The sequence below is a fragment of the Toxoplasma gondii genome, chromosome VI (genome assembly GCF_000006565.2).
Source record: "Toxoplasma gondii ME49 chromosome VI, whole genome shotgun sequence".
NCBI classification, from domain to species: domain Eukaryota; phylum Apicomplexa; class Conoidasida; order Eucoccidiorida; family Sarcocystidae; genus Toxoplasma; species Toxoplasma gondii.
Window position 1 is genome coordinate 1,662,619 of NC_031473.1, and position 27,171 is coordinate 1,689,789.

The 27,171-nt window shown below is 51.7% G+C and overlaps 5 protein-coding genes across 5 annotated transcripts in view; 3 read left to right on the plus strand and 2 right to left on the minus strand.

Annotated features, from left to right (window-relative positions):
* Positions 1 to 657: 657 nt before the first annotated feature.
* Positions 658 to 4,087, minus strand: TGME49_241165 (hypothetical protein). Its single transcript, XM_018780622.1, has 3 exons — positions 3,234 to 4,087; positions 2,286 to 2,528; positions 658 to 1,642 (listed from the first exon to the last, which is right to left on the minus strand). Exons 1-3 carry the CDS (start codon positions 3,579 to 3,581, stop codon positions 1,367 to 1,369), a joined length of 867 nt encoding a protein of 288 aa, XP_018637595.1. The 5' UTR covers positions 3,582 to 4,087; the 3' UTR covers positions 658 to 1,366.
* Positions 4,088 to 6,358: 2,271 nt separating this feature from the next.
* Positions 6,359 to 11,284, plus strand: TGME49_241170 (hypothetical protein). The gene is made up of 2 exons (XM_002366685.2): positions 6,359 to 9,978; positions 10,370 to 11,284. The coding sequence occupies exons 1-2, from the start codon at positions 6,586 to 6,588 to the stop codon at positions 10,802 to 10,804; spliced, it is 3,828 nt and encodes a 1,275-aa protein (XP_002366726.2). The 5' UTR covers positions 6,359 to 6,585; the 3' UTR covers positions 10,805 to 11,284.
* Positions 11,285 to 14,851: 3,567 nt separating this feature from the next.
* TGME49_241175 (hypothetical protein) lies at positions 14,852 to 15,502 on the plus strand (the record flags this gene model as incomplete). The annotated part of the gene is made up of 1 exon (XM_018780623.1): positions 14,852 to 15,502. The coding sequence occupies exon 1, from the start codon at positions 15,119 to 15,121 to the stop codon at positions 15,500 to 15,502; it is 384 nt and encodes a 127-aa protein (XP_018637594.1). The 5' UTR covers positions 14,852 to 15,118.
* A 1,448-nt stretch (positions 15,503 to 16,950) lies between these two features.
* Positions 16,951 to 22,504, minus strand: TGME49_241180 (hypothetical protein). The gene is made up of 4 exons (XM_002366686.1): positions 21,921 to 22,504; positions 20,537 to 20,769; positions 19,206 to 19,404; positions 16,951 to 18,705 (listed from the first exon to the last, which is right to left on the minus strand). Exons 2-4 carry the CDS (start codon positions 20,697 to 20,699, stop codon positions 18,078 to 18,080), a joined length of 990 nt encoding a protein of 329 aa, XP_002366727.1. The 5' UTR covers positions 20,700 to 20,769; positions 21,921 to 22,504; the 3' UTR covers positions 16,951 to 18,077.
* Positions 22,505 to 23,250: 746 nt separating this feature from the next.
* Positions 23,251 to 27,171, plus strand: part of TGME49_241240 (hypothetical protein) — an 8,551-nt gene continuing 4,630 nt past the window's right edge. The window contains exons 1-3 of the mRNA XM_018780624.1: positions 23,251 to 25,077; positions 25,382 to 26,300; positions 27,019 to 27,132. Coding sequence (XP_018637593.1) covers positions 24,691 to 25,077; positions 25,382 to 26,300; positions 27,019 to 27,132 — 1,420 coding nt within the window. The 5' untranslated portion in view covers positions 23,251 to 24,690. The remainder of the gene's footprint in view (positions 25,078 to 25,381; positions 26,301 to 27,018; positions 27,133 to 27,171) is intronic.

Consider the following 27,171-nt stretch of genomic DNA (forward strand, 5'->3'; position numbering starts at 1 on the left):
CGCAAGGAAAACCGGCTTTGTCTGCCAAGTACTCATGTTGTCTATTCCCTGGTCAGCACCCTGACTCTCGTCCATAAAGCGTTTGTTTCTTCCGAATTTCGCGGTCGCTGGGAAGGCACTGGAAGCCTTCAGTCTGAATGTGGCCCTTCTCTCGCAAAATCTGCGTTGCCCATCAGTCTATAGAAATATGAATGGGGCACTGCGCCACACACTCACGCACAAATCTCACTTGCCCAGGAGGACTCCCGTCTCCTTGACTATCCTGCCATTTAGCCGAAGTGTTTGCCACGCCCGAGTACCTAACAGTGCTCTCGTTGATTAAAGTGGCATGCTTCCACGCCTGGTTCAGAAGGTCAGAAGTCGGGCAGCGTGGTCGGCTGGAGATCACATGCAACTGTGTTTCTCGCGCTACTGCCTTCGAGGGCATTCTGGACGGCGCCGAGGTGACTGCGTTCGTCAGCGGCGATGAATGGCTCCACTGCTGTGATTTTCGCAGCTAGAGTACGGCTGTCGATGTGCGAGGTGAAACGGATGCTAACGTGGTCGTAACATTAAATAATCACACTGTGGAACGGTGGGGGTGCGAACAGTTGCACCGATGGGGAACTTTCACTCCCGTTTCGCGCGACTCAGTGAATGGTCACATAGGATGACTAAAGAACACCTCGCAAAAGTCCTTCATGTCCGCCGTAAACCATAAGTTGTTCGCAGAGTTGTCGGTGTGTCCGAGTCACAGTAGCATGTGGCACTGTTTGTTCCGGCGCAAACACTTCAATATCGAGACCCTTGGTTTGTCAATGAAGAACATCAGTAGGCTCGGATACCTGCTTGATCGTTCTGCTTGATTTACTCCGTTTCCCGAAAACAAATCCGGGTCGTGTGTTTCTCTGAGGTCCACGGACTGTCGGAGAGATGGTTGTTACTAGTAATGAAGTTTACAAAGTATATCCTAGCACGAAACCAGATGGTACCGCCCAACAAGCGACTCAGGGAAGAAAAATCGTTTTATCACAGAAAGTCGACATACCTATGGACACCAATATTTTTTAAACGTTTGTGTTCATACACCTCTTCGGTGAAAGGCCAAGGCACCATGCATACGCTTTCGCGGTTCAGTTCTCTCGACACATCATTTTACCTGTGTGTATACGTGGCCCGTATGCGTACGCATCCCAAAGTGAGCATATTGTGCAATCTGAGACGGCTCTCAAAAAAATGTTTTGGTAGGGCACGTTGGTGCTTCCTATCTTGCCTGTCTCCAATAAAAAGCCCACGGAGCGTCCCTTTTGGTACTGAAGTGTCGCAGTATGTATGCGTAGCTGCTTACTGAACATTAATCGGATACATGCTCGGGCAGAACCAAGCGTCACTTCTTTTTCTTGAATGGCTGTCGATGTGCAGTCAAATCGCTTTCTTTGAAACGGTGAGGCTTCACGCCCATGGCAGTGCTGGTCGGGTAGACGGTATAATCTTTCCAACGAAATTCATGGCGAGTGTCATCGCAGATGCCATCCACGTCATTTTCCTTCTCTGTCCTGTTACAGCTTCTCAAATTCGGGGCACTCTTCGACCCCGTCAGCAGCCTGTGGCCATCTTCGCGTTTCGGTGCCGCAGTCGCAGTTTGATATGTAGGTTTCAGCATCTGAGGGGAGCCAAGAATGTAAACGGAGACGCAACAGTCAGTGCATGTCTTCTAGTTCCGTCCGTATGTCCTTAGCCAACAGAATGTCGGTGGGTTACTGAGACGGATGCTTCTTCGCCAGCCTTGCAACCGGGTCTGTGGTTTGTCGGCTTGCGCCGAGTGTGCGGTGGTGGCTGGCTATCGCTGTCTTGCTCTGGTAACGCGCTTCCCTACTAGCTGCTAAGTCACTACAGTGCTTGAGACGAGTGCTGCGACACGGATGTGATGTAAACGCCTGTGTGCGTTTCGTTCTTGTTCTGAGGAGAAACTAGAACAGAACGGTGAGTTGAAAAAAAGAGCGATGTCGGTGAGGAACTCGTGTTTTGTGTTTAAATCTTTTGGGTCCACAGAGGATGTCTATTTTCGTCCTAGGCGAACAAATACTCCCCTGAGATCTTTCATGAACACCACGGCATCCACAAGATAGATACATGCAACAAAATTGGCGGTGTCGCGGTCGTGGATGGAAGGGAGCAGAAAACAGTATTCAGGATTTCCTATTTCAGAAATCATTTGGTGTACGACGTCTGTTGCTGACCACGAAACCTCTTGTCAGCGGACAACGCAGTCTACGCGAAGAATAGGGACGATAATGCAAGCTTACAGCTGGGCACGCCAAGGGGGATCTCGTGCGTGCATGATTGTCGCTCTTCAGCTGAACTGTTCTGGGCTGAGAGGAAGTACACGGCCTCGCTGGAGACGTAGGGGATTTCCTGCCAGCTCGCTGGCGTAACCGCCGCGTCGAGTAGCTGCACAATGACACCCACCTCTCCTGCTCGAGAAATTCTCGCTCTGTCCGGTTCATGACATACACAGGCTTCGTAGCCTCCAGTCGATGCAAAAGTAACTGCAGACGGACAGAAAGGACCGAAAGAACGATGCTTTACACCGCCATCCGTTATCTGATGCGCAGCGGTACTCCCTGTTACACATTATAAAGTGGGATTCCTAGGTTTATATAAACTACCTTTTTCTGGGGAGTACATACGACGAGATGGATCAGATGAACGTAATTAATCCTTGTACGGTGTGTCGGGTACTGTCAGCGGCATTCCTTTCGCTCGCAGTCAACCCAGTCACCTGTGCTGGCAGTTGGAAGCGTGGAAAACAACACCCGAGGGCGGCCAGGGGTCCGCACCAGCTCAAATGCTTTTTTTTGTGCACACCCGAACGGAACGGACATTGTGGACAGATCAGGTCGCCTGTCAAACATGTCGAGGACCGAGGGTTGTGTCTCGGTCGTATCTGAACCTGTTAACGAACTCGCTAAACGATAGGTCCCTTGCACACTGAAGTTCATGGCATAGTAGGTTGCAGTCGTCAAATGGGCGGTTTGGCCGTATCTGGTAGCAACATAAACTCCGAGGTGTAGCCGCAAGGCTTGTCTCTCCAGTGGCACCCGGTATTTTGACAAAACGGGTTTCTCTTGTCAGCTTTGCCCATGAATGTGCAACCCACCTGCTCGAGACAGCACCATGTTGGACATTCCTCATTCAGCCTTTGCTTTTTCCATTTAAGAACTGTGCGGACGATACGAGAAGCCCTACCGTACCTGATTCTGTTCGTATATGCGGAGGAGCTCCCTTCGCCTGGCTGCTTCGTTGAGGCTATGTTTCGTTGCTTCTTGTGGCCTCGAGAGTTCCGAAGACCTGTTCATGGTAGTCGCGATAGCGCGGAGCATTTTGAGGTTCTCAAAGGCATCGTTCGTCTTCTTTCTCTGTTCCGTGTAGAAATCTTTGCGAACTGCCCGATGGAAAGCATCACTAGCAGGGGCTCGCGTGTCGACTTGAGGTTTCATGTTCCTCAGCCGCTGCTGGTGCATCTCCAGCTCGTGTTTCCATGCCCGCTGCCCGATAACTGGGTTTCCATGTGTACAATCAGTTCGCCGATTAAAGGCCATGGTCTTCCCCTGCAAGACATAAACTCGGCAGCTGTTTCTGAAACAGAAGTTGCAGCAGATCACGCGTGCTAAAGATGTCTCATTTGCATGGCGGAAGAAGGTGGATAAGCGTGTCAGACCAAACTGTTCAAAAACTGAACAGCGCGACCTCCCATGATAGCTTGCACATAGTGTTCTGGATTCAGACCTCACACATGGCCCACCCAGACCACAGACGAAGAATGCAAGAAAAGGATGCAGAGAAGGCCAACGTCAACATCTTGCACACCTCGAAAAAGAGGAGTTTCCTAAACCTGAGTATTCTACGAATTTAGTCATCGCATGTGCGCCATCAAGTAACGCTGTGCCATGTAGGCTACGAAATAGAGACGTCAGATGGATAAAGACAAGCTTCTTTAGTATACCATTTACACATTTTCAAGGGGTCTAAGCCCTGACCTACACATCAGCACTAGGAGCTGACACGAAACCAAGAACATATTACTAAAGTGACAAGCGATATTCGTGTCGAAAATTACTGGAGGGCAGCGTCTCCAGGCTGCCAGTCCCCCCGCCACTGGCCCACGCTTGAACAGCAGTGACTCTGATAGGTTCCCTTTCGCCTCTCGCGGGTCCGTCCTCAACAAACTCTGTTTCTCGTTTTCCTTGCAGAACACGAAAATGCAGAGTGTTTTCTTCTCAAGCAGAATACTATGCGGGCAGATGTACGGGGCTTGTTCTCTCAGGCCCCACGTGTTTTGCTGGCTGGGATGCTCACCCGCATTTTTGACAAATTCCTAGAACGCAGCCTGTTGCCGTCTCCTATGCATCAAACTGTATCCTTTTCGTTCATTTGTAAAATCTGGTCTCCCCACTGGACTCGTATCCTCTGCTAGCATCCTGTAATGTGTGGCTTGTTTTATGTTCGGGAATCACCCTGCGGTTCACTTCCCAGGCAGAAGTCTGCTTTTTGCCTTGCAGATTTGTTTCTGTTTGACCGCGGTCGACTTTCTTATTATATATTTCTTTACGAGTGTGAGTAAGTGGAAGTTTCATGTCTCCGCGGGAAGCCGGTGCGGAGGACGTTGCAGCGGGTAGCTTGCAGTACATGAAAGCTTGCAACCACGTGCTTGCGTTGTGATGCATTCGACAGAGCTGCGTGCCACGGGAGTGACAAGTGGCCTTTGGTTATAGAGAGCTACAGAAGAGGAAGTATTGCTAGGTGACACGGAGTTTCGCCCAAGGCTTGGGGAAACCACATTTTTGCCAGTAATTCTAGGCAGCAAAATGGCGATAGGTTTCCTCTGGCTGTGTACAGCCGTGACGTACCACTTAAATACAGTCAAGGCGAGTCCTTGCATATGTCGAGAAAAGAACTAGAACGCAGATAATGAAGGAAACAAGATAAAAGCCTCATGAGAGATGGCGGTAGTGGGAAGTGCGGTCGACGGCAGGGCCGCGGAAAGCTAGGCGGAATTGGAGGCGAACCGAGCTATTCCTTCAGACTAGGGGAACGCCCTCGTCCGTAGATATCTTGATGTTGATCAGTATCACACGGACGAATGTGACACGTCGAAGGAGTATGTGCAGAGTACTAGACAAAATGAACAGTCGGTAGGGTGATCCACAACTGCATGGGTCACTTCGGTTGCCATGTTGCAGAATGAATCGGCCTACATACATTTCCCATCGCTTGCCGGAGGCATCCACTCCTTCTTCATGACAAGGTGCTCTCTGAGCTATTTGTTTCTACACATAAGAACATTTTTTCCTTTCGTCGTTTGGCGCCTCGTGGATTAGAGACCGTCTGCCCGTGACGCTGGGCACGCACGCTAATGCTTGTAACTGTCTCGAGTTTCCTTCTTTCTTATGTGCCAGACGGAAAGTCAACACAAAGCGAAACGACGTATTTTGTTAGTTTGTCATTCATTGAAAACGTCACCCTCTTCGAATTCATCCTCTGCTAGTCCTGTCGGTAGATCGAAACTTGGGTGGCACACTGCCGTAACAGCACCAGCCACTATGAAACTGTGGACCTGATTTCTCATAATCAGAGCACCTGCAGAAAATAAGCACGGCCCACAAGAGTTTGAGGGCGTCAACTACCACTTTCGCGCTTTCCGTATAGGCATTCTAAGAGTCAGCAGAGTGCTTTTTTGCTGTCCACGCTTTCCCAGGCCTTCAGTTCCTCTTCCGTACATTTTGGAGGTGACAAAATTTTAGCCTCTTCGTTTTAGAGTGAGATGCATTTTGCCGCCTGGCAGACTGTCTGTGTTCAGTGGACCGTGGTGGAACTCCATGTACCTGAAGGGGGCTGCGAAGGATTACGCCGTCTGTTCCGTCCGAATTGTCAATGAGAGGGACTGAATCACAGAAAAAGCATTCGATATGGTGTTTAGGGAGAACCCACTGGTACAGCACGTTTACCCTGTCGTAACAATACACCTGCAAAACTGCATTTCGAAACCAGCTGGCTGCACCAGAAACAGCGCGTGTCGTGGGATCGTTCCCATGTAAAAGGGCTTCCCTTCTCCTTTATCACCAAGCAGAGAGACACAACTGGGGTTTACATTTCTGAATGAGCCACTTTCTTTGGTGAGAAAATAAAAAACAACCGGAAACTCCGCTTTGCGACTTCGTCTGTCCTCGGTTTAAACTGCTAAAAGTAGGACCCGCGACGCATGCCATAATCCCCTCTTTGTCGGGACCAATGTCGCAGCGTTGGGGAGGTGGTGTGGCCGCAGCCAAATCGAAAGCCCCATCTCTCGAATGACCTTTCATCTCTTTAATTTGTTTGACTGTGTTAAAGTAGTTTTTCTCCAGACTGTTCCAGCCGCAATTCACGCGCCCTTGACTCTCTTCGGGGATCCACTGTTCCTTCTTTCCCCCTGTCGACACAGCCCACTTTGCCCAGACGGTCCGACTCTTCTATCCGTGCCGGACGGCCCTTCAAAACCGGCGAGACGCCGGCAGGTGGATTTTCTCTTCACTTTTTCCCGGTTTGTAGACAGAAGCTCGCTTCAGCATGGCAGCAGCCGCCACTCTGCTCGCTGTTTCGCCACCCGGCGATTTCTCTCATTCTAAATACAGTTTTTGCTCTGTTTCACACTACCCACCCCAGCCCTGTCGGCCCCGCTCTTTGGACTGCTTCTCGCCGTGCCCCTCTCCGTCCTCTTTCGCTGCTGTTAAACAAGTTCGCCCCTGTCTTTCGCCGCAGTACGAACAGGGGAAGTTCGACACGGAGCGTGCGTCGCGACTTCCGCGGACAGCTTTCCACGCGGGAACGGAGAAGTCTTGCTCGGTGAGACGCGCCTGCAGAGATTTCTTTTCGCTCGAATGCGAGACTCGCGAGGAATGCTCGCTTGCTCGCAGCACGCCCGCGATCCCCTCGTCTGATCTGGCGTCTTCGTCGCCGCCTGTCTTTCCCGGTGTCTGTACAGCTGCACGGTCTGGATGTCCCTGTTCTCTCGACAGCGGCGCAGTACCTCAGTTCGCCCTTTTTTTGTCTTCTCTTCGCATGCAAAGGGACTACAGGAGACCGTTGTTTTCCGACCCCGCTCCGGGTGCCAGCGACAGTTCGAGTGCATGCATCCAGGAGTCTTGTTTGAAGACGGAGAAGCGGCAGTCTTCGCTTCACCGTGGTCTTCCTCCACCTCAGCCTCTGCTCCCGAGACAGCGATGCGCGGCAGGACAGCACAAAGTAAGAGAGGCGAAGGAGACAGAGGATACGAAGGGTCGCGAAGAGAAAGACAGGAAAGACCGCCAGAGTGGAGGCGGTCAAGATCGAAGAAGAGATAGTGACAAGCATCGAGAACGAGGCCGAGGAAGTGACAGAGGCGACCGTGGACAGGCAAATCGCGACGACAGTCGAGGAGACGAGAAGGATCGCGACAAGAAGCAGGGCAGCAAGAAGAAGGAGAGCAAGAAGAGGGGGGAAAGCAAGAAAAGTCGACGCCGCGAGGAGTCGAAGAGCGATCGTGAATCGCGCTCGCGGAGCAGACACCGGTCCTCCAGTCGCCGGCGAGAGAAGCGCAAGCGGGAAGAGGCAAAGGGCGAGGTGAATGGCTCTACACAGAAGGAGGAATCTCGTCGCCGCTCTTCTGTGATGTCTGTGGAGTCCCTCGCATCGAAGAAAAAGTCTCGCGAGCGCTCCCAAGACAGGAGAGCGAAGAAGCATCGCCACTCGAGTCGAGACAGGAAGGCGAAGAAGCACAGACACCACAACAGTAGCCGGCGTCATCGGTCTCGGTCTTCCTCAGACTCGGAAAGGCGTCGCTCGAGCAGCCGTAGCTCGTCCCCGCCGCGTCGCACCGCGAAGAACACAACAGATCCTACACGTAACTCGGAAAACGATCCCTTCCCGGCAGATCTCCAGGGCCCCTGCTTTGTCAAGGTGTTGCCTCAGGCTCGAGACCCTCCCGTCGTCCTTGGTATCGACAACCGCGGCGTGTTGAACCTCGCGAAGGCCCACGGATGCAAGCTGAAGCTGTCGGCCGTCTCTGATCTGTACCCGCAGACTGAGCGTCGCTTTCTCCTCGTGTATGGTGCCGAGATCGGCGCGTGCGTCGCGGCTCTCAAAGGCTGGGTCGCAAAGACTGCAGACGCCTCGGATCCGAAGCGCAGTGCAGCCATTACCTTCCTGGTGCCCGACGCTGCGATGAGTTCCGTCGAGGTGCCTGATGGAGAGCGGAAGGCGCGCACAACGACACTCGAGGACCTTCGGAAACTGTGTGGCTCGCGTGTGAAGATCTCCTCCCGGCGCGAGATGAAGAAGGCCCACGGCCGCGAGCGCTTGGTCACGCTCCAAGGGTCCATTGAGAGCGTGCAGAGCGGTGTTGAGGCACTCGCGACTGCGCTTCAAAGCTTCCCCGAGTTGCGGGATTACATGAATGTGCAGTATGTGGCGTACTCGCAGGAGAGACAGAGACGGAAGCGGTCGCCGTCGCCGTTGCCGACGATTCCACGCGTGGTGATTCGCGAGCCGTCGATGCCGAGCGCAACGGTCCCCGGGCTTCAGTTCCAGCGGGCGCTGCAGGGCGTGAGCGTGCAGGACGAGCTTGTCAAGATCACGAATCTGCGAGGGATTCTGGACCCGACAACGCCCCATATGCACGGACCCGCGTACGCGAAGATCGTGATTTCGGATCTCGTTACGACGCTGCTCCTCGGAACGACGACGAAGGAGCCGAACCACTCTTGTCCGCTGCGGCTGATTGAGGCGACCTTCAAAGTCGCCGCGAAGATCATGGACCCTGAGAGTCCAGGGATTCTCGAGCGCGTTCTGGTGCTCTCTGGAGAGCCGTCGGACGTGGACAAGGCCACGCTGGCGGTCCTCGAGCAGGTCTACGCTGCATGCATCATGGCGGGGCAGCCTTCCCAGGTGACTTGGCGAATGTGTGCGTCGAACAGTGCAGCCTCGCTCATCATCGGCACGGGTGGACACCGCGTCAAGCAGCTCCGGACGCTGAGCAACACGCGTATCCAAATCAACACGCGAGACAACGTCCCGAACATCGACAGGTTCGAGCGCGTGATTGCCGTGACCGGCAGCTTCGACTCCGTCGTGAGCGTCACCAAGGCCATGCTTCCCTTCATGCATGCAGACACGAACCACGCGTCCCATGTCCACCAGTGCTACGGAACAGGTCGGAAGCTTGAGATGCCCGACTGGGTTGAGGGCGTCATTCACCGCGACGGGATGGACGAGGAGGCGTGCCGGCGGCCGCCGGTGCCGGACAAGCGGGAAGTCGTTCTCGAGGGTTCGTGCTTCATGAAGCTTCTGATCGACAACGGTCTTGCGAACGCGCTGATCGGCGAAGACAGCGCAAACATCCAGAAGCTCTCCGAGGCCACCCAATGCAACATGAAGTTTGCAGATCCAGACAACGTTTTCCCCGGCTGCCCCGGCGAACGCATTTTGATGCTCGCGGGCTCCGGCGATGCCATGAACGCCGCGACCATCGCTATCATCGAAAAGTGCAAGGAAGTCCACCCCAATCTCTCCTACGACCAAATGTACGGAAAAGTAATCATTCCCCAGAGCTGCTGCTCCGCTGTCGTCGGCCACGGGGGTCTGAAGATCAGAGAAATCCGCGACGCAACTCTCACGCGTGTCGAAATCTCGAAAAAGGGCCTTCTCACCTCCGAACGCCTCGTCACCATCTTCGGCATGCCCCAGGGTGTACATACAGCTCTCATCACGGTGTGCGGCCTTATCCAGTTCGACCCTGCTGTCAAAGCCTTCCTCGAGGTCGTTTACCCGCCCGAGGTTCTCGAGCAGCAGCGGAAGCTTGAGGAAGAACGGCTGTCTGCAAATGTCATTGGAGCCGTCATGGAAGGCGTCAACGCGGTCATCAGCAAAGTCGGCGGAGACGAAGCTGCTCAAGCCGCTCTGAAGAAACTCCAGGAAATGCAGCGAGTGAGATACTAGGGTCACCACACACAGGAGGTGCAGGTGCGCCGGTGGCTGCGTTGTTTTCCGTGTCAAAAACGAGTTTCTAGGTCTCATCCCCTTCTCGAGTCCAAATCACTGCCCTTGAATGCATGCTCGGCGAAGTTCATCCCCTCTTCCTCTGGTCTTACTTCCCGCCGTCTCACCCGCGAAGAGACCCCTGCGTAATCCGTACCCGTCACGAAGTTTTCGTGCATGCGCCATTGTGTGGATGTCGACGAATGTTGTTTTCGACCTGCGCCTTCGCCCACCTTTCTCTCGTGCGTCTTTTTCGTTTTCTATCACCTCTTTGCACGCGTTTCGAGATTCACTGTTCTCTGTCTGTGTCTCTGTCCTGTTCCTCTATTATGTCGTTCAGGCCGCAGCACTTGCAGCTGGAGAAGCGCCTCCGGAAACTTACGACTTCCGGGGGCCTCTGGGGCCGATGGGGCAGATACGCCAAGACAACGCGGCGGGGCCGGACTACTCAGCTGGTATTTCCTTCGTGCCTGCTTCTGGGGCTTCCAGGCCCTCGCCTCCAGGCCAGAGTTTGTTTCCCCCGCCTCCTCCGCCCCCTGGGGCTCCGCCGGGGGCCTTGCCGAGCGACGGGTCTGCTTTCTTCCCGCCTCCAGAGCCACCTGTCCCTCCGTTGTCTCGCCAGGAGCTGAGACAGAAAATCCTTGATGCCTCACTGAACAGAGTGGCGACGGCAGCTGAGGCCATGCATGCGAACCCTGGGTATGCAAATGCGTATCCAGACGACGATTTAGAGGAAGATCCGTCGCTCGCGGGTCTCATGGACGAGAAATTCTAACTCGCTATCCGTTCAGTAAACCCGCTATATCCATTTGTATGGGGGGTTCTCGGAAGTCGTTTTCCCAGGAACGAACGCTTTACCGGGAGAGAACAGAGAAGTTTGAGGGGAGAAGTCGACGAACTAGGGCCGAGGAAGCGAAGAACAGAGAAGAAGGCGCGGTGCAGCAGAAACGGTCTACAGGGAAAGGAGGTGTAGAGCAGGAGAAAGGCAAAAAGGAGGACGGCCAGAAACGAAAAATCCTGGGTCAGAGAAAGGATGCAAAGATTCAGATCATGCTTACCTATATTTTCGTTGAAAACACATGGCATCCAATAGGAAAGGAGAACAAACAGAAGAAAACGCGAGAAACAACGACAAACTCGACGATGAAAAACGATGAACAGCTTGGAGTGGAATAAAATAGAACCAGGTCTTAGTATACCGCGCGGTGTATGCGTGCATGCAAGCGTACGTCTATCATGTATACATATATATGTGCATGCTATATATATATATATATATATATATGGATGCATGCAGGGCTGTATGTGTGGGGCGATGTCGAGCATCACTTTTTTGGCTGCCGTGTTGCTCGGGCGCATTCCGTGTTTCTGTGTGGGCAGCGCATAGCAACCTTTGACCGTTTTCTGCATCTGGAGAGGGAGAGCAAGAGTTCTCTGATGCCGCTGTCTCGCATGCGCGGCGTGCGTCTCTCGCATGTATGAGGGGATTTCTTCGTTCACAGACACCGTGGCTGCATTTCCATCCTGGTCGAAGTAGCCTGTTTGCTCTCTGTCTTTTGCTTTGTGTTGTCCCACTTTTTGAGGCACATTTCAGTCCGAGTGTCGTTCGTGTTTCACCCTGGGTCCGGGAGAGTCCTTGAAGGGAAGCAATGGCTTTCAGCCGCGAGACGTCGAAGCGCCACCGGAAGGCTGCTGGCGATGTGGAGAGGAGAAAGTGTATTCTGATTTCGCCATGTTATGAATGTCTTGAAGTCTACATGGTTTCTTTTGACTTCTTTTGCGAGAAAATGGAGGACGTGTGCCCATATTTTAGCAGGGTGAGACTGGGCGGGTGTGCTGTCTCCTTTTTTCCGTGGAGAAGCCTCCGAACGACCACAAGGGCTTCGTCGCGTCTGGCGGTTATCCTGGCATACGTGCCACTGTTTTTGATTATGAACAAGCAAAAATGTGTGTTTGTCAGTCTGCGTGCACGCGTCGATCTGCGGAGATGGACAAGAGCGTGGAGGGCATCTATGTCGTGTGTGGCTTTTCTTCCGAGTGCCTGTGTCCTGTCTGGAAAGGGCCGAGAGTGAGTGTGAGGCAAGAGGCTTTTCGCGGTTCTTGCTGTGTCTGGAACAAGGGGCTTGTCCCTTTTGCAGCCCGTCAGCAAGAGCTCCAGGACGGGTTTCTTGAACTGTTCTGAGTTCCAATTTCGGGCGTGTTCCTTCGGGGTCTGGAGTGATCGGCCGTGGTGTGGATACCGTCATCCTTCAGAGCGAGTAGGGCGAGAGAGACTGGGCGGCGCCCGCGCAGCTGTTCCATTTCTGTGTTTCCCTTATCTCCTTCCGACTCTCCTTGACTTTGATTTTTCTTCGCAGATCCAAGGTGAATGGACCAAGACAGAACGTAGATAATTCGTTAGCTCACCCACACGCTGCCCCTCAGCTTGTCACGCGGACAGTCTCGGATTATAAGCTTGTTCTCGGGAGCATATACTGCGAGGTGGTCTATTGGTTTAGATCTTGAAGGTGTTTGTTAACCGAATCTGGTTGAATTCTGCGGAAGTGTGGAGGTGAAAAGGCGGACTAGGAAAATGTTAACATGTGTGCATCTACAAGCCTGTATGTATTCCTGCGAAACGCGAGATGAGCGGGCAAAGGTGGCAATCAGGCATGCTTAGAATGGTGAATGGAGCTCGCGCCGAGGGTAGGAAATCTTGCATGCAAATTCACACGTATGAAGTAATGTCGACTTCAGGCGCTAGTGGTAGAGCAAGGAGAGACGGCGTCAGCGTTTGCTCTTGCGTTTGAATCATGTGTGGCATTCTTGCACAGCAGTTCTACCCGCATCAGATCAATGACTTGGACGGTGGATAGTAAGTTGTCGCTTTGCGGTGCCCACTTGTAGACAGCCAGGAGTTTCCACGGAGCCAAATTCAGCTCTTTCTGCTTCTCTTTGTCGCTTTCTGTCCCTGTTGTCTTCTCTCTTCCTCTGCAGCTTCTCACAGCTGGTTTCAACCCATAACCCTTGTTTTCCTGTCCATTTTTTCTGCCTAGTGATTCTGGCTTGGGTTTTTGTCTCATGTGTCGCCTTTTCCGTTGTCTGCCCTGTGTGCGCGTGTTTCTTTCCTCTCTAGAGAAGTGGCCTTCACCAGCCGTCCTTGGAGGTTTTGCATCCGATTGGTTGGGAAACGCAAATTTTCTCATTCGCGTTGCTCGTTCGGATTCAGCTGCCTTCTCTTGCCGCCTTTAGTGATTGACTTGCCGGAGTGAACCCCCGGGACGATAATTTTTTTGCGTGCATGCTCCAGCGTTGAGCATTGTTGGCTGCTTAGTAGTGTCGTGACTTCGAAGGATGCACATCGATTGTGAAAGAGAAGAATGCCTCGGACAGACGATTTCTCTCGGATCGGCTTGTTTCCACCTCTCCCAACCCAACAAGGCCTAGTATATACTTTTGTCTCTTTCTGTTAATGTATGTTATATATATATGTATATATGGTGGCAGTGTTCGGGACAGTTGAAAGTGACTTTTATCGTTGTGGGTCAGGTAGACCGTGGGAGGTTTTCCACTGTCTAGACAGCTAAGACGTTCAGGCCAAGCACGGCACAGAGATGCAGCATTCTCTCCTCTGCTTGTCGTTTTCGCGCCCATGTGGTATCTGTCCTTTATCGCGCTTGACATTTTCCGTTTATCCTATTTGTGAGGACCCTGAGATAGACGCTCAAGAGAAACACAAGAGGGAGGGATGGAGAAGATGAGAGGGATGTTCCTCCCTGAGTTTTTGCGGAAAAATGAGACTTCACTGCTAGGTCCTCGTGGCGCGAGAGAAACATATCACGAAGTGGCCCGACTCAGAAGGCGCCATTTGCCTCCCCGCCACTCCTACCGTTATCGGGTCTGTTCTCTGTCACTTTCTGTCATGTAGATGTTTTCACCTTTATATTTTCTGCTTCGTGCGAAAAAACGAACTTAGGAGGCAACATTTGTAGGATGTGGCGTTCAGTCTCCCAGAGGGAGAAGGAAGGAGCAAGACGGAGCTTGTGGTCGAGAGCGAGATACAGCGACAGTTCATACGAATCATATCGTCTCGATTCTAGAGACGAGAGTGCTTGAATAGACGCGGGGCTGGCAAAAATCTGTCACTCTCTTTTGTATGATGGTGTTAATTTCCCTTCCTAGGCAAGACAGCAGGTTTCTTCGTTGTTTTTGTACGAGGAACGCCGTTCCACATAGACCGGCGGAAGGTGTGCAAGGATGGCTGGAGATGGGTAGTCGCGTGCATGTGTGTTTGTTGCTCGTTTCCAGATTCGTTTTCCCAATCATTATTTGCTGTTTAAAGTGCTGATGCATGCATTTCTCGCTTGAGCGAGGGTAAACTAAGCGTATGACACCGGTTTCACCAATCCAGAAAACATGCGTAGGTGAGCTACTTTGGTGTGTCATGTGCTCTTTTGTTCGATGCGCTTTCTGCACCTCTGCAGCCAGCCGCTTTAGTAGAGTTCTTGGTAGTTTCCTGCTAGAGTTTTAGAATTTTCCCAGAAGTCAAGGGAACTGCATTTCGAAACAGTGGAGTCTTCGATGCTCACCACTTCAGATGGCATCTTAGTCTTCATGACATGACGACATGGCTGAGATGAAAACATTGTTTTTATTTTTATCATCTGGGCGTCAGTGTCTGCTCAGGTCGACTATTTCCTTGGATTGAGCAGGGTGTAAGTGGAACGTTCTTGGCGCGTAGCTACAGATTGGCCGCCTCGCTCTGAAACTTGACATTGCTGCCTTTCTTCTTATCCTGTTTCAGCATCTCGGCCAGACGCGAAGGTTGTTTGAACCAGATTCTAAAAGGCCTGTCTGTTTGTGCCTTTTTTTTCGCACGACAGAACAGCTGCGTTTGCTGAGTCTTTTGTCTCTACTCTCGACTTTAAGCAAAAGGGCGTCGCCATGCGCGGCAGGAAACAGTCTGAAAAGGGAACTCTGAGGTTTTTTTTCTGCTGATAACGTGTGTACAGAAGATGTGGAGGCACTGCCGACACAGAGCGATGAGGTGAACAGGCAGTGGTAGAGTCCACTGAAAAATCGACAAAGGACAGAAACGTGCTTCGCTCGTATGCGTCGAGGCTCGTGTGTATGCGCTCGTCCTTCCTTTCCTTTTTTGGGCTCGCACGCAAATTCCACGTCGTATGAGCTACTTAGTCCCGAGAACGACGTGTACGAAGCTCTATGTGTCTTGCTGCTTCAGGCAAAACGCTCTGCTTGTTTTCTGTTGCGCGCGTGGCTCCATCCGTGGACAAGGACGGCCTGGCTAGTCAGTTTTAATCATGATGGCTTTTGCCGGTCTTTTGGCAGGTGCAGATCCCACTGGGATGCCTGTGCAGCAGAGTCAGTACAAGGTACTTTTTCAGACGCCCGGGCAACTGTAAAAGATCTCAAGGTTGTACCGTCGCCACCTGAAAAGGAGACGGACCACGAGAAACTGTGGAGTTCTCTTTGAAGTATTTCCACGCGATGCGGCGACGAACTACAATAGTTAGGCTTTGGACAACATGCTTTAGGACAAGACTTTTTTGTTTTGAGAGGTGACCAGGAGTCAGGAAACACGTAGAAAACAACAGTGGAAATGATGGGTTCAGTTGCACCGAGCAGAGGCAGGCGGGCACAAACTTGGCTTTTTGCAGTCCTCTTCGTTCTTTCCGTATGTTCCCTTGTGTATATAGACTTTTTCCGCTAGTGTGTGTGTGTGTTACAGTAGCGTGTTTCTGCGAAGAGAGTTGCAGTGCTACGAGGGTGCCAGACTTTTCATGCAGGGAATCGGTGGCTAGCTTTAGGTAATTTAAGCTGTGACTGTCACCATTATTTTTCGCAGGGACAGGCCTAGCTTATAAAAAAACAGAGAACTGACTCTCAACTTTGCGCAGAAGACGGCATAAAACATTTTTCAGTTGCTGAAGGTCAAACGCACGATCCATTTGAACAGAAACGGAGAATGATCGCTCGAAACTCTGTCAAGGGACGAGCGACACAAACGCTGCATTTCAAGTAGCTGAACATTTTTGGCATCGTCGTACAGGCGAGACCGCCCCGTAAGGAACACGAAGAATTCCTTCACTTGATAGTGTGGCGTCCAGAACAGGGCATATGTCTAGGAGTCTGTAAAGAGGCCGCCTTGTTTTCTTCAGTTTGGTCTGGAAGCACTGCGTCTATGTACCGATGCTGCGATGGCGCTGTCAGAATCCATCCTTTAATTTGTCAGAGGCTACCCTGGTAGCAACATGCGAAAACCTTTTACCTGGCGAGAAATTTCCGGACGCAATTGGCCTCCTGACGTCAGGAAAAAGAGCCCACGGCAGACAGATTTACCAGCCAGGCATGTCACTGTAACAGTTCCACTTCCGACACATATTCAGGGTCATCTACATCGGAATGCGATTCTTGCCTTTGCCATACCGTTTCGATATGAAGCGGGGTCATTTTCCCGTCGGTTTACTTAGGGTCCTGTGTATATAACTGTCACAGCTTCTAGCTGGCCGACTGGTTGAATGAAACCTATGTAAGAGATCTCCCGGTGTGCACAAACGGGCTTCCGAACTACAGTCATGAAGTCTAGCCTTCTTTATCTCTGGGCATTCGGTGGGGCATTTCGGTTTGACACTCGAGAATCACACACCAGTGACGGGGATGCAGAGAGAGCTGCAATCGAACCCCAGCCGACAGGTTCTGGGGGTGTCTGTTTCTTGGTCACATTGAACCGATTGTATATCACAGGGCCTTCATTCGATTTTACCGAATGATTCGCCTTTGGCATTTGCACCTTATCTCGGGGGCTTTTTGACGCTTCCGCGTCTCTCGACAAGTGAGCCTTGAAAATTCCCACTGGTTGAAGAGTCTGGAGTTCGTCAAGCACGTTTGCACAGCCTTTGCGGCTCTGTGCGACGGCCAAGAGCCGAGCCCCACCTTGTTTTCTTGAAGCACACTTGCTCGCATCGAAGCATCTTTGCTCTCCGAAAAAGCGGTACAGACCACGATGGTCACGCTGGCAAATTTGAGCTGCCCTCAACTTGCCGGCTACGCGGGAGTCTTCCAGCATACCTGTTTGAAAAAAATCTTGTCACGATCGAGATACACATATTCTCGATCTGGCACGAATTCGCTGTCTAACATATGAGACCACTCGCCGAAAACAAAGACATTCCGCTGAGTTCCTCTTTTGTGGAAACGGTGCATCAACGTTTTCGGGAGCAGTGACAGCACATTTTGGGTGCACTTAACATACTCCGGGCACGTGCATGAACACTGAGCTCCCTTTTTCGGAGGGCTGGTACCCCAACACCTTATCGTGATACCCCATACCAAAACACATAAACTGATCGAGAATGATATATGGTTGTACCATGCGGTTTTTGTTGTCCCTTAGACTCGTAGTGTTTGTTTCCCTTCTCTTGTTCCCTTGTTTTTCTTTCCTAGAGGGAGACAATGGCGGAAAGCCATCTCAAAGTTGGTACAGTTCTTGTTTTCCCCCTGTTTCTGCCTCTAGTCGTTTCTTCGTACTCAGCGTCGGCATGCACTCCCTATATTGTTTACCGCCACCTTGGTGGTAACTCGTCTCGTTCATTTCCGTCGTTCTTTGCCCTTTTGCGCTTTGCTCACTCAGCAAATGCGCTTGCTGTCGGTCGATGTAGTTGAAGTGTCTGCTCTTCATCTAGACCACACCGGCTGTCACGTTCATCTGAAAAGACCCCGGGATCGAGTTCATTGCCTCGTCTCCCACGGTGCCAACAGCGGCTCGCTGTTCCCTCCTTTTGTTCGCATTTTGCATCTGTGAACGCCGTCCTGCCGGGGCATCCAGAAATGTGAGAGGCAGATGCACAGGCGGGAGAGTCAGTGGGAGATTCACCAGCAATTTTGCCGAAGAGCGAAGGCAACCAGTCAAGCAAAGCGTTACCTGCACGGGGAAGCGAGGAGTTTTCAAATACAGGCAACACGACCCGTGATGCCTCTGCTTCACCAACGCAAAAAATCGGCCCATTTACCGAAGACCTGCCGAATTCCCTTGTATCGTTGCATGCACCCTAGCCTCTGCGTAGGCTTGCGCGAGGCAGAAGCAGAGGGGAGGGTTGCGAGGGTCCTTGTGTCTCGCTCCCTTCCCCGATGCTCCTCTCATCCCGTTCGCATCTTGGGGCAATACTATCCCAAGAACTACGCGAAAGAAGCGAAATCGTGTCCCGGAAAGGTCTGCCAGATAACCTATTTCCCACAGAAGTATGGCGCACCAGCACCGCTGGCGCCGTAAGGTCTCGTAGGTGCAAACCGCTGGCGTCAAGCTGTTGCGAATCTTCCAGATTTGGCTCGTGCAACACCGATGGATTCTGGGGAGGGTAATAGAGACAACCCGTTTCCATATGGCAGAGCTTGACGTATGGCGACGCCGGAGGAAGTGCAGATCCTGATCCCTCCATTTCAGCTGTCTTCTCGGTTTCCACTCGACGGGAAGCAAATAACAGGGGGTCCCCGCAGATAGTAGCTGGCGTCACATACTTTGGCGACAATTGCTCGACAACGTGCAAGCCAGCACGGCAGATGAACACCCCGCCCACAGAGATGATCGTGACAGACACCAAGCTCGATAGGGTCGGTTGAAGGAGAACCATCGAGAGAATGGAGGAAAGCATGTAACACGCCAAGCCAATGCTGAAGAGCCTAGGCAGAGAGGAAGGCAACAACACACAAAGAACATGGAAGGAGTGGCAAAACCGTTTCCGAGAATCAAGCCCCAAGCACCGGGCGAACCTCCAGAACTGGAAGATCGCCTCGAAAAGATGCAGAACGAAAAAGGGCGCTAACTGCTGTACTCGGTGGGAACTTGCTTTTATCTCTTCTGCTGTGCGGCAAAGATTTCTTCCTGATTTGTCTTTACCAGACGCACGCAGTTCCGTTCCGTCGCGATTTGGAGCACCGGTCTCTCCCTGGAGACTGCGTTTCACGCGACAGAAAAAGAACTGCAGTACGCAAAATGTCTTTGACTCACGATGCGACAGCTCCCGCGTACAGATTAGAAACAGGGAGACGACAGGGAGCATGTCATCATAGTCAGGTACAAAAGGCCCAATAGGATTACCACTGACACAGATTTACATGAGCTATCAGTATACGCTGCTTACTGCACCCATATGTGACATGTGGCTTTTTAAGTTCCTTACCGAAATGTAGCTTGAACTGAAGAATCCATAATGTTCACAGCCGTCTGCAGGGATTCATCTTTCGAGCCGCGAAGAGCAAGACCAGGTCCCCACATTGTACAGAGTGTGCAGATCAGAAGAACCAGAAGCATAAAACCCAGGGCGCTCGATGTGAAAAGGACGTAGATGAGTTTGATCCAGGACTCCCCTCTCTGAAGACCTGTAAAATTACCACAGAAGCGAGAATCACAAGACTTTATGGCGGACACATCCGTCCAGGGATTGAGCAGAGGAATATGCTTTAGCACATATATGCGCGAAGGAATCAAAAACAACGCGCTGCATCAGCCGCTTAGAAAGAAACATGGGACCGGCGAGAATGTCCTTCGACAGTCGCAACGGCGACGGGCTGAACAAGCGACGCCATACAGGAGACAAGGAACATTCAAGTTAAATGTACCGACACCGAACAATGCATGAAAGCCACTTATGAAACATCGGTGACCTTTGCAAAGAAACAGAGACTTCTTACAGGGCAGACGCATGTGTCATCACCGAGGACCTCCTGTTGATACTCCACCAAGAACGGAAGATTTTACTCTGGTACCAGTTCTAATTGCTTGTAAGAAATACCTCAATAGCTAAAAAGCATAAAGTCAAGTGAGCCATTGAACATGGGAATAGTTCGATGTAATTAAACTATAGATTAAACGGAGATGATAATGAAGGTCTGTGAAGACATAAATTCCTGGAAGGAGAAACACGATTAGACGCTCTACCAGACGAGGAGGACAACGACAGGCACAAGACCAGAATGACCACGTTCTAAGATCTGTGAGGCATGCACCGATAAAAGGCACATCGTCTACTGTTAGATTGTAACAGAAGATAGACCGAGATGCAGGTGAACAAGATGGTAGCGCCAACAAGGCAACTCGCAAGAGGAAGAAGAAAATCTCCATGAAAAATGGAAGCCGGAGAGAGACAAGGGCAAACAATTGTGGGCGATCTTACTGTCATCCCCTCTGCATACATCCATATATAGATGTATCTACCTACACCTATCCATCTATTTATACACACATATACATATACACACATACAATATATATATATATATATAACACAATATACATATATATACACAGAGAGACATATCTACAGGTGAGTACAGAAGCATCCAGACGTGCGTCGTTTTTCTTTGTCACGGTCCTTCCTTTGTCGATTTCTCGTTCTTCTCACTGCGAGAGGCGGCGACTCACAGAGGCAGGCGAGCGGCACCTGTGCCACAGCCAGCCAATTCCTCCGGTTCTTTTCTCTTGGTTTCGTAACTTCCGTAGACTCTCTGTTACCTGTGGCTTGCAAGAAGCTCGAAGCAGCAAAGCCAGACAGAAGCGAGGCGAGAGACGTGATTTTGTTCATGACCATAACAAGGTACTCGACTTCCATGTGCTGAACGTTCATGCTTCCCATGTGAAAGCCCGTCAAAACGGAGGCCTTGTTGGCCTGCAACATCTTGCCAAAGCGCGAGATGAGGAAACCTGGAGATAATTCAATGCGTGAAACGTACTCAAGGCAGGCTTAGCTGAGCACAAATTGTGAGAAGAGGAAGAACAACGCAGGGGCATATCGAAAGGCAGTACAAGCCGTCCTTGAAAAAAACACCAGAAAACCGACGGATGTGGAGTGGCACTGAAAAACGCAAGGGAGCCGGCGAGGCACTGAGAAGAGAATCCTATGATAGTGGGGGAAACAGAAGATAATGTGGATCCGAACGAACAGGAGAGGAGACAGGCGTGAGGGGAGGAGAAAGAACATGTGAGAGAAGACGTCATACACGCGAGTGCGGGGACAAAGAGATCTCATCGTAAAGGTGGCACTTGCGTGCCCCTGTGAAAACCGAAAGAGTTACAACGGTATGCCCCCGAATGCAGCGGTCGCTGCAAGTCGTCTTGGACCTTTCAGCAGCGCCTCTAGATGAGGCAGAGAAAATGGTAAAGAACGTAGCGGCAGACAAAAGGAAGCTTTGGGAAGGGTTGGGGGAGGGGGGCGGTAAATTAATTCTCGGACGGTGACAGAAAAATAAAGACGAGGGTCCCTTGAAAATAATAAAAAGCAAAGCGATGTGTCACACAGGAAGCAAGGCAAATGGCAAGCCTACCACAGATCCGTCTCGCCATCGCTACTGTTATCTGCCTCTCTCAATTTGCTTCCATGCCTAGAACAGCACACCCTTCAATCAACCGATCAGTAGCATTACGAATTAGAACCACCAAGCTAGTGTCTTCGAACCTAGTAGCCGATGTTGAAAGCAGTGTCACGCAAATCGGTGGTTTGCTAGTATCTGCGTCATCCTTGATTCATCTGCGCGTTTGTTGTCAGCCAGACCTTGTGCTGCCGAACTTCTTAAAAAGAAATGAAGTAACGAAGACTGATGAAGCTTCAACAGACAGAGTGTGAGGGAGATGAGCAGAGAACTGCCCGCCCCTCATCCGAAGAGTGCACCTCTCCTCCCGTGAATTCTTTACGTTTTGTGATTCAAGAGAAGAATGAGGTTTAGAGTCAGCATGCGGTGTGGAAGACTTACCCACCGTTGTCTAGCATGGAAGGTTAGACCTAAATGGGGCGTTACACGGAGATATTTCCTCACAAGTTGGAGAAGAACGGTTCACATGGTTCTCGCATTTATCTTTCTAGCAGAAGGGTTCAAAGAGGCTCAAAAGGAAAATGCCTCACCGTCGCTCTCAAGGTGAAGCGGCCTCTTTGGCGGTTCTCAGACAGGCACGGAGCGAAAGATCCAATGTCCAAGGGAGACAGATTCGCTCTCCCGCTGCAATTCTCCGCTTCGTAGATTACGCAGCATGTCCACATATGGGGGGAAAACATGTTTGTACGTCACGTTACAAACGTTTTAAAGAAGACTCAACGAATCGCAGAGGGTTTGTTTTTCGCAGTCCCTAGACGTGGCAAGCATGCCCCAATTTGCGCTCAACCCGCAAAAGACACTTTGGGTCGATGCGGAAGGAGTTCGAGACCCGAACCAGCGCTACGACAAGCAAGGATTTTTTGAGATGCGCGTATAAATAAAAAGTTGCAGAAGAGGTCGCGAAAGCCGGACAACCAGATAGAGTTCGGTGGTGACGAGCACTACAGCTGCGCAGAGGGCAGCTAGAGAAATACTGCGCGCGTCATTCACGCGAAAAAAACCAGGGGCACCGTGGAAGAGCGAAGGTGGTTCGAAAGATCGAACGGTTGAACATTCGGGAATCTGAATGGAGATGTCTCTGCCTTTTTGGGGCCAGCCGGCCGCTCAACATGCCAGGAAAAGACAGTCGAATGAACAACGACGCATGGCTCGCTCACCATATAGTTAGCAGAGACCTTATGCACGGTGAGGCGGTGTTGTTGCTGCTCTGTCGCTCCAGGTAGAATTTGGAGGTGTGCCAGACGAATAGGCCAGAACGCCATAGAAAAGGAGGGTAACGAGCTGCGCAACCAGTTCGAGGGGCTCTTTCACGGTCCCTTACAGCCCTGTCGAGAGATCAGAGCTCTGACAGCATTTATCTGAACTCGACAGTCGATTCAGAAACCGAAACCGACCGTGTTGGGGAGGAGTGCCGAAACGGGTATGCGGGACCAAGAAGGCTGTTCAAAGACGAAGTTTGTTCGGCCGGCAGCTACGCTGCGATCCCTGGAGCTTCTGTACCATCGTCAGGCTTCTACGCTGTTTGTTGCCACTCTCACGTCCCCCTGTTCCTTTTCTGATTGCCACATCATTCGGGGTAATGTCGTTAAACCAGTCTTCAGCGAAACGTGGAAGGGTGAAGTGGGCATGCACCGGGTCTCTTGTTTTTTGAGTCAGTTGGAATGGGCAATTTCACATCCTCCGATCGTTTTCTGGGAAGATTCCCCTTGTTCTACGGCCGCAGGGATCCTGGAAGACTAGCGAACTACGTAGCCCATTGCACTGATCAGCCTGCCGTTCTGTTCATGTCTTCTGCTGCAGCGGCAGGTAGCGAATCGTTTCTTTTCATTACTGAGTGATCTGGGAGTGCTGCAGTAGAGTCCCTGTTAAATAAGTAGAGACTCCCTTACTGCATTGTTACCAAACCCCGTCGCATGTCTGCGATAGGAGCCCGTCGTGCATTGCGTCTCCCATGATCAGCTGTACGTCTGCCGATACACAGTACTCGTACGCATTGGCAACGTCTTCCGAGACTCTATATATCCAGTAGTCTTCGTGTTTCTGCGCTACATGCTGCCACAGATCGCCACGTTTCTAAGGGACAGCTTCTGTATGGAATCGACACGCTTGCCAGAAGACGGTAGTTTAGTGGCTGGTCGCGCAAAACACGAGACATGCCATCGGTATTGCCCGAACGTAAGTACAGGCTAAGAAAACAACACAAGCGCTCGTGTTACATCAAGGTGGGGGGAAGCCCCGAGCTAAATAGATACAAGTATCATGACAAGCTTTTGGTGTTTTCTCCATTGGTCCCCAACGACCCAATCGCGTCGTTCGTCTCATCTGGACACAGCTGTTAAAAGCCGGCTCATTTCACAGAACGACTGGCTGAGTATTGGAGACAGAATACATCATTCTGTGCTTCTGTAGGTCGGCGTGCATTAGCAAGCCGTTTCTTCTACGCAAGTCACAAATTTCGCAAAGAGACACAAACTCAACAGTTTTGTAGCTTGGGGTCGCGTCGCCGAAATATTCGCGTTTCGCTGTGCGAGAAAGCCCGAACACTAGGATATCGCCCGTTGCCACAAGTAGAGACTCGGCGCGAATCCCAGAAGTGGATTCCTATCCACAAGACATATGGCTTTCTATCTGGTCCAGGGGTACAGCAATGCACAGTTTTTCGGCGTGACCCTTCATATAGTCACGTGTTCCTCTGGCCGCTACACCGGTCAGACACAAAGAGGGACACCGTAGATCAGAATTGTGACGCATCAACGCAGCGCCACGGCTGACGCTCGCACCACCCGATTCCCGTCTCTGACCCCATTAGTCGGTGTGACGGTGATCCTCAATGGTCAGTCGCCACCAAAATCCTTCCTTTTCCAGGAGACGTAGAGGAGTCACAGATTCGTTCCTGCTGCAGTGATCTTTGAAGATATGTACCCCGTCGAGACATAATGGACGAAGCCGACGTCCATTCTTCCTGCGTCCTGGTTGACCGCTGTCGCTGTCTCGTGGGAATTGCCCCACGGCGTTTTGTTATAGAAGTCGATATTCGGTAGCCTCGTGTCGAGTCTACGGTTCCCCGCTCAGTCGGCGGCCAATAGAAACACAAAGAACAACCAAAAGGCCCTTCAAAAGGGAAGGAAGAAACCATCACAGATAGTCTTCTCTGCTTCTCCGTTCCTTGCTGCTTTCTACATTCTGTCGGAGTGGGCAGTTTCTCCTCTTGTCTGGCGCCTCCCCTGCATCTCTTCCACCACTGTGGAGCGCATTGTTCTAACCGCGATATTTTTATATTCCGATGTGGGCAAGGCACCTATGGCGTCAGGTGAGATGATGCATATAACAACGAAGCTTTCCATCCTCATTTCGTTTCAATGTGTGCTTTGTACGTTCTTACCCGAGCGCGTCGCTGCGCAAGCCATGCTAAAGACAGCACGCGATCCAGAAGGTGCTCGCGGGGTTGGTTCCTCGTCAGTTTCAGTGTCACAGGCTTCAAGTGTTGTAGGGACACAGGTGCGGAGGCTTGCCGAAGGCAAACCCGGTGAGAAGCGCGATCCCGTCCGTGAATTGGTCGATCTTGAGGAGAAACTTGATGACCTCCTTGCGTTGCAGCGTAGGGAACGAAACTGCTTCCGGCTGTGTGTAAGATACTCTGGTTCTTTTCAGGCGTACTCTGAAGCACAGGCTAGACTGAAAAGCAAAGTAAGTGGTAGTACTGGTGTACTCTTTGCACGCAGGCTGCCAGCGGTCTGTAGGAGGCGTGAAGGCTGTGTGTGTCAGAGCGGACATACAAAGGTTGCCCCAAGCGAAGATTGGATGGGTGGCTTGGGTCCTCCAGCAGTGGGGGCGTGGACGCTACAGATGTTCTGGGAAGCTCACCATATGCTAATCTGTCGAGCAACTGCTCAAACGAACTTTTAAGACGATGTTCATTGGAGCAGTTTACTTTCGAAGTAAGAATGGTATTGCGTCATTGATTTAGTGCCGTTTTGGTCTGCGCTCTCAGATCGCGACGGATCCCGAGAGGATGAGACAAAAATTCGAAAAGGAACATGAAGAGAAGGAAATGGCTTGCAACATTTGGGCGGCGTTGCTAGAGGCCGCTGCTGAAAAAATTGACGCCTTGGACAAAGAGAGGAAGAACATGCAAAAACGACTCACAAAGAAACAGTTCACACGCTTTCTTGCCATAAAAGCAGCTCGAGGTCGGGCTGAAGTCGGGGGGGTAAGTGTGCGTACCGCTTCGAGTCAGGGAGCGGAATCTGTGAGCACGAGCCAACCGCCTGGCGGTGCAGGACCAACGCGAGGTGAAGGTGGTTTCCTGGAAAAGACGGATAATGAATTGATTCGAGTAATGCAGCTAATCGCACTGGTGACAAAGAAGCGTGACCGTCTTAGCCGGGCGTTGAAGAAGCATTTACAGCATACTGCACCATCTCCGACGGATGATACGCCTGCACCTGAACGAGAGCATGCCGATGACGCCCGACGCGCGTGGGAGAGCCGACTCCACCAACTCGAGCAAGAGGCCGAACAGGTGCGCAAAACCATGTGTCAACTCCGTGAACGGCGACAGGCACTTAAGAGACAGAAAGCCGCATACACGGCAGAGCACGGTTTCCGTTCCGGCTGGAGAGGATGCCGAAATGCCCCTCTCCGCTTCGCGCGTTTAGGCATCACCGTCGACGAGACAGCCGCGACGAAGCCGTGGCAAGCACGTCGTAGTTTCATCCACTTAAACGACCCGCCGAGCAGCCACTTTCCTGATCCAGATCCACAACCGCCCCGTGGGACCACACGTCATGTGTTTATTGCTGGGCGACAACACCTATCACGTCCAGCTGCGAAGTCAGGCCGTAAACGTGGTCGCCGTCGTGCAGCTGAAGGCAGCGGTAAAACGGGTGACGAACACAAAGCAAGCACGAGTACGTCCGGACTTGCAGGACCATCAGAGTTCCAAAATGAACGAGTGCACTGCGCTCTATATGGACTGACGAATCCGTCGTCGACAGTAGCGAGTCGTTGGCAAAACCGTGTTTTGTGAAATGGCACGGCTGATTTCGTTTCCGCCGGGCAGCTGGTTCAGCAGCAGGGGTGCGAGTCTGTAGACAAAGCTGCCACAGTTGCCGGAGTCATGACGATATGGATGTCGTCTCCTTCTTCCGTGTTTAGAGCCAATGCCAGAGGGTCACGTGGAATCTTCCAACGCCACCGCTTTCCGCGTTACAGCGTCGGAGTGACCCCGCTGGGTGCATTAGACCTCTCGTTTTGTCGCTGGAACAGGAGTCAGTCACGTTCGTAGTGCCGCGGCGAATGTATGAACTACGAGGCTAGTTTCTCTTGGAGGTCGTTGGAATAGCTCTCTGGAACAGGCACTGTTAGAGAACCGAGCCCATCAGTAATGTTCCCCGTGTAATCTGAGATCTCCAGTGATGTGTAGGTGACTTACATTGCGGTTAGCGTACGGAAGACATCAGGATGCCTTTCATCTCTTTGAATCGATTCAACAGGTGCTTCAGAGAGGCGATGTGTTTTCTTCGTTCAACCCACGGGCGCTTTGAGATGCGCCTGAACTCTCCACGGCTCCTCAACGTGCACAACATGCAAGGCACTGGCTGAGTGTCGCTGCTTCTTCTGCTTCAGGCACTGCGACAAGCGAACCAGATTCACCGGGCGAGGGAACATCCGGGATTGTCGCGAAGACGCCGACAGACGACGCTGCCAAGAGACAGCGTCGTTCAAGTCCCCCCCGGCCACGTGAGCATTTGTAGTGCAGGCATGGGGGAGCTCACACCA

What these genes read in the sequence shown, in the direction of transcription:
- TGME49_241165 (XM_018780622.1), bottom strand. Translation starts at nt 3,581, where the DNA reads ATGGCCTTTAATCGGCGAACTGATTGTACACATGGAAACCCAGTTATC. An exon ending in GCATATACGAACAGAATCAG is followed by an intron (nt 2,529 to 3,233) that starts GTACGGTAGGGC and finishes GTCCGTCTGCAG; the next exon opens with TTACTTTTGCATCGACTGGA. An exon ending in CCCCCTTGGCGTGCCCAGCT is followed by an intron (nt 1,643 to 2,285) that starts GTAAGCTTGCAT and finishes GGCTCCCCTCAG; the next exon opens with ATGCTGAAACCTACATATCA.
- TGME49_241170 (XM_002366685.2), top strand. Translation starts at nt 6,586, where the DNA reads ATGGCAGCAGCCGCCACTCTGCTCGCTGTTTCGCCACCCGGCGATTTC. An exon ending in AACTCCAGGAAATGCAGCGA is followed by an intron (nt 9,979 to 10,369) that starts GTGAGATACTAG and finishes TATGTCGTTCAG; the next exon opens with GCCGCAGCACTTGCAGCTGG.
- TGME49_241180 (XM_002366686.1), bottom strand. Translation starts at nt 20,699, where the DNA reads ATGTTGCAGGCCAACAAGGCCTCCGTTTTGACGGGCTTTCACATGGGA. An exon ending in GAGCTTCTTGCAAGCCACAG is followed by an intron (nt 19,405 to 20,536) that starts GTAACAGAGAGT and finishes GTAATTTTACAG; the next exon opens with GTCTTCAGAGAGGGGAGTCC. An exon ending in TCAGTTCAAGCTACATTTCG is followed by an intron (nt 18,706 to 19,205) that starts GTAAGGAACTTA and finishes CTCTCTGCCTAG; the next exon opens with GCTCTTCAGCATTGGCTTGG.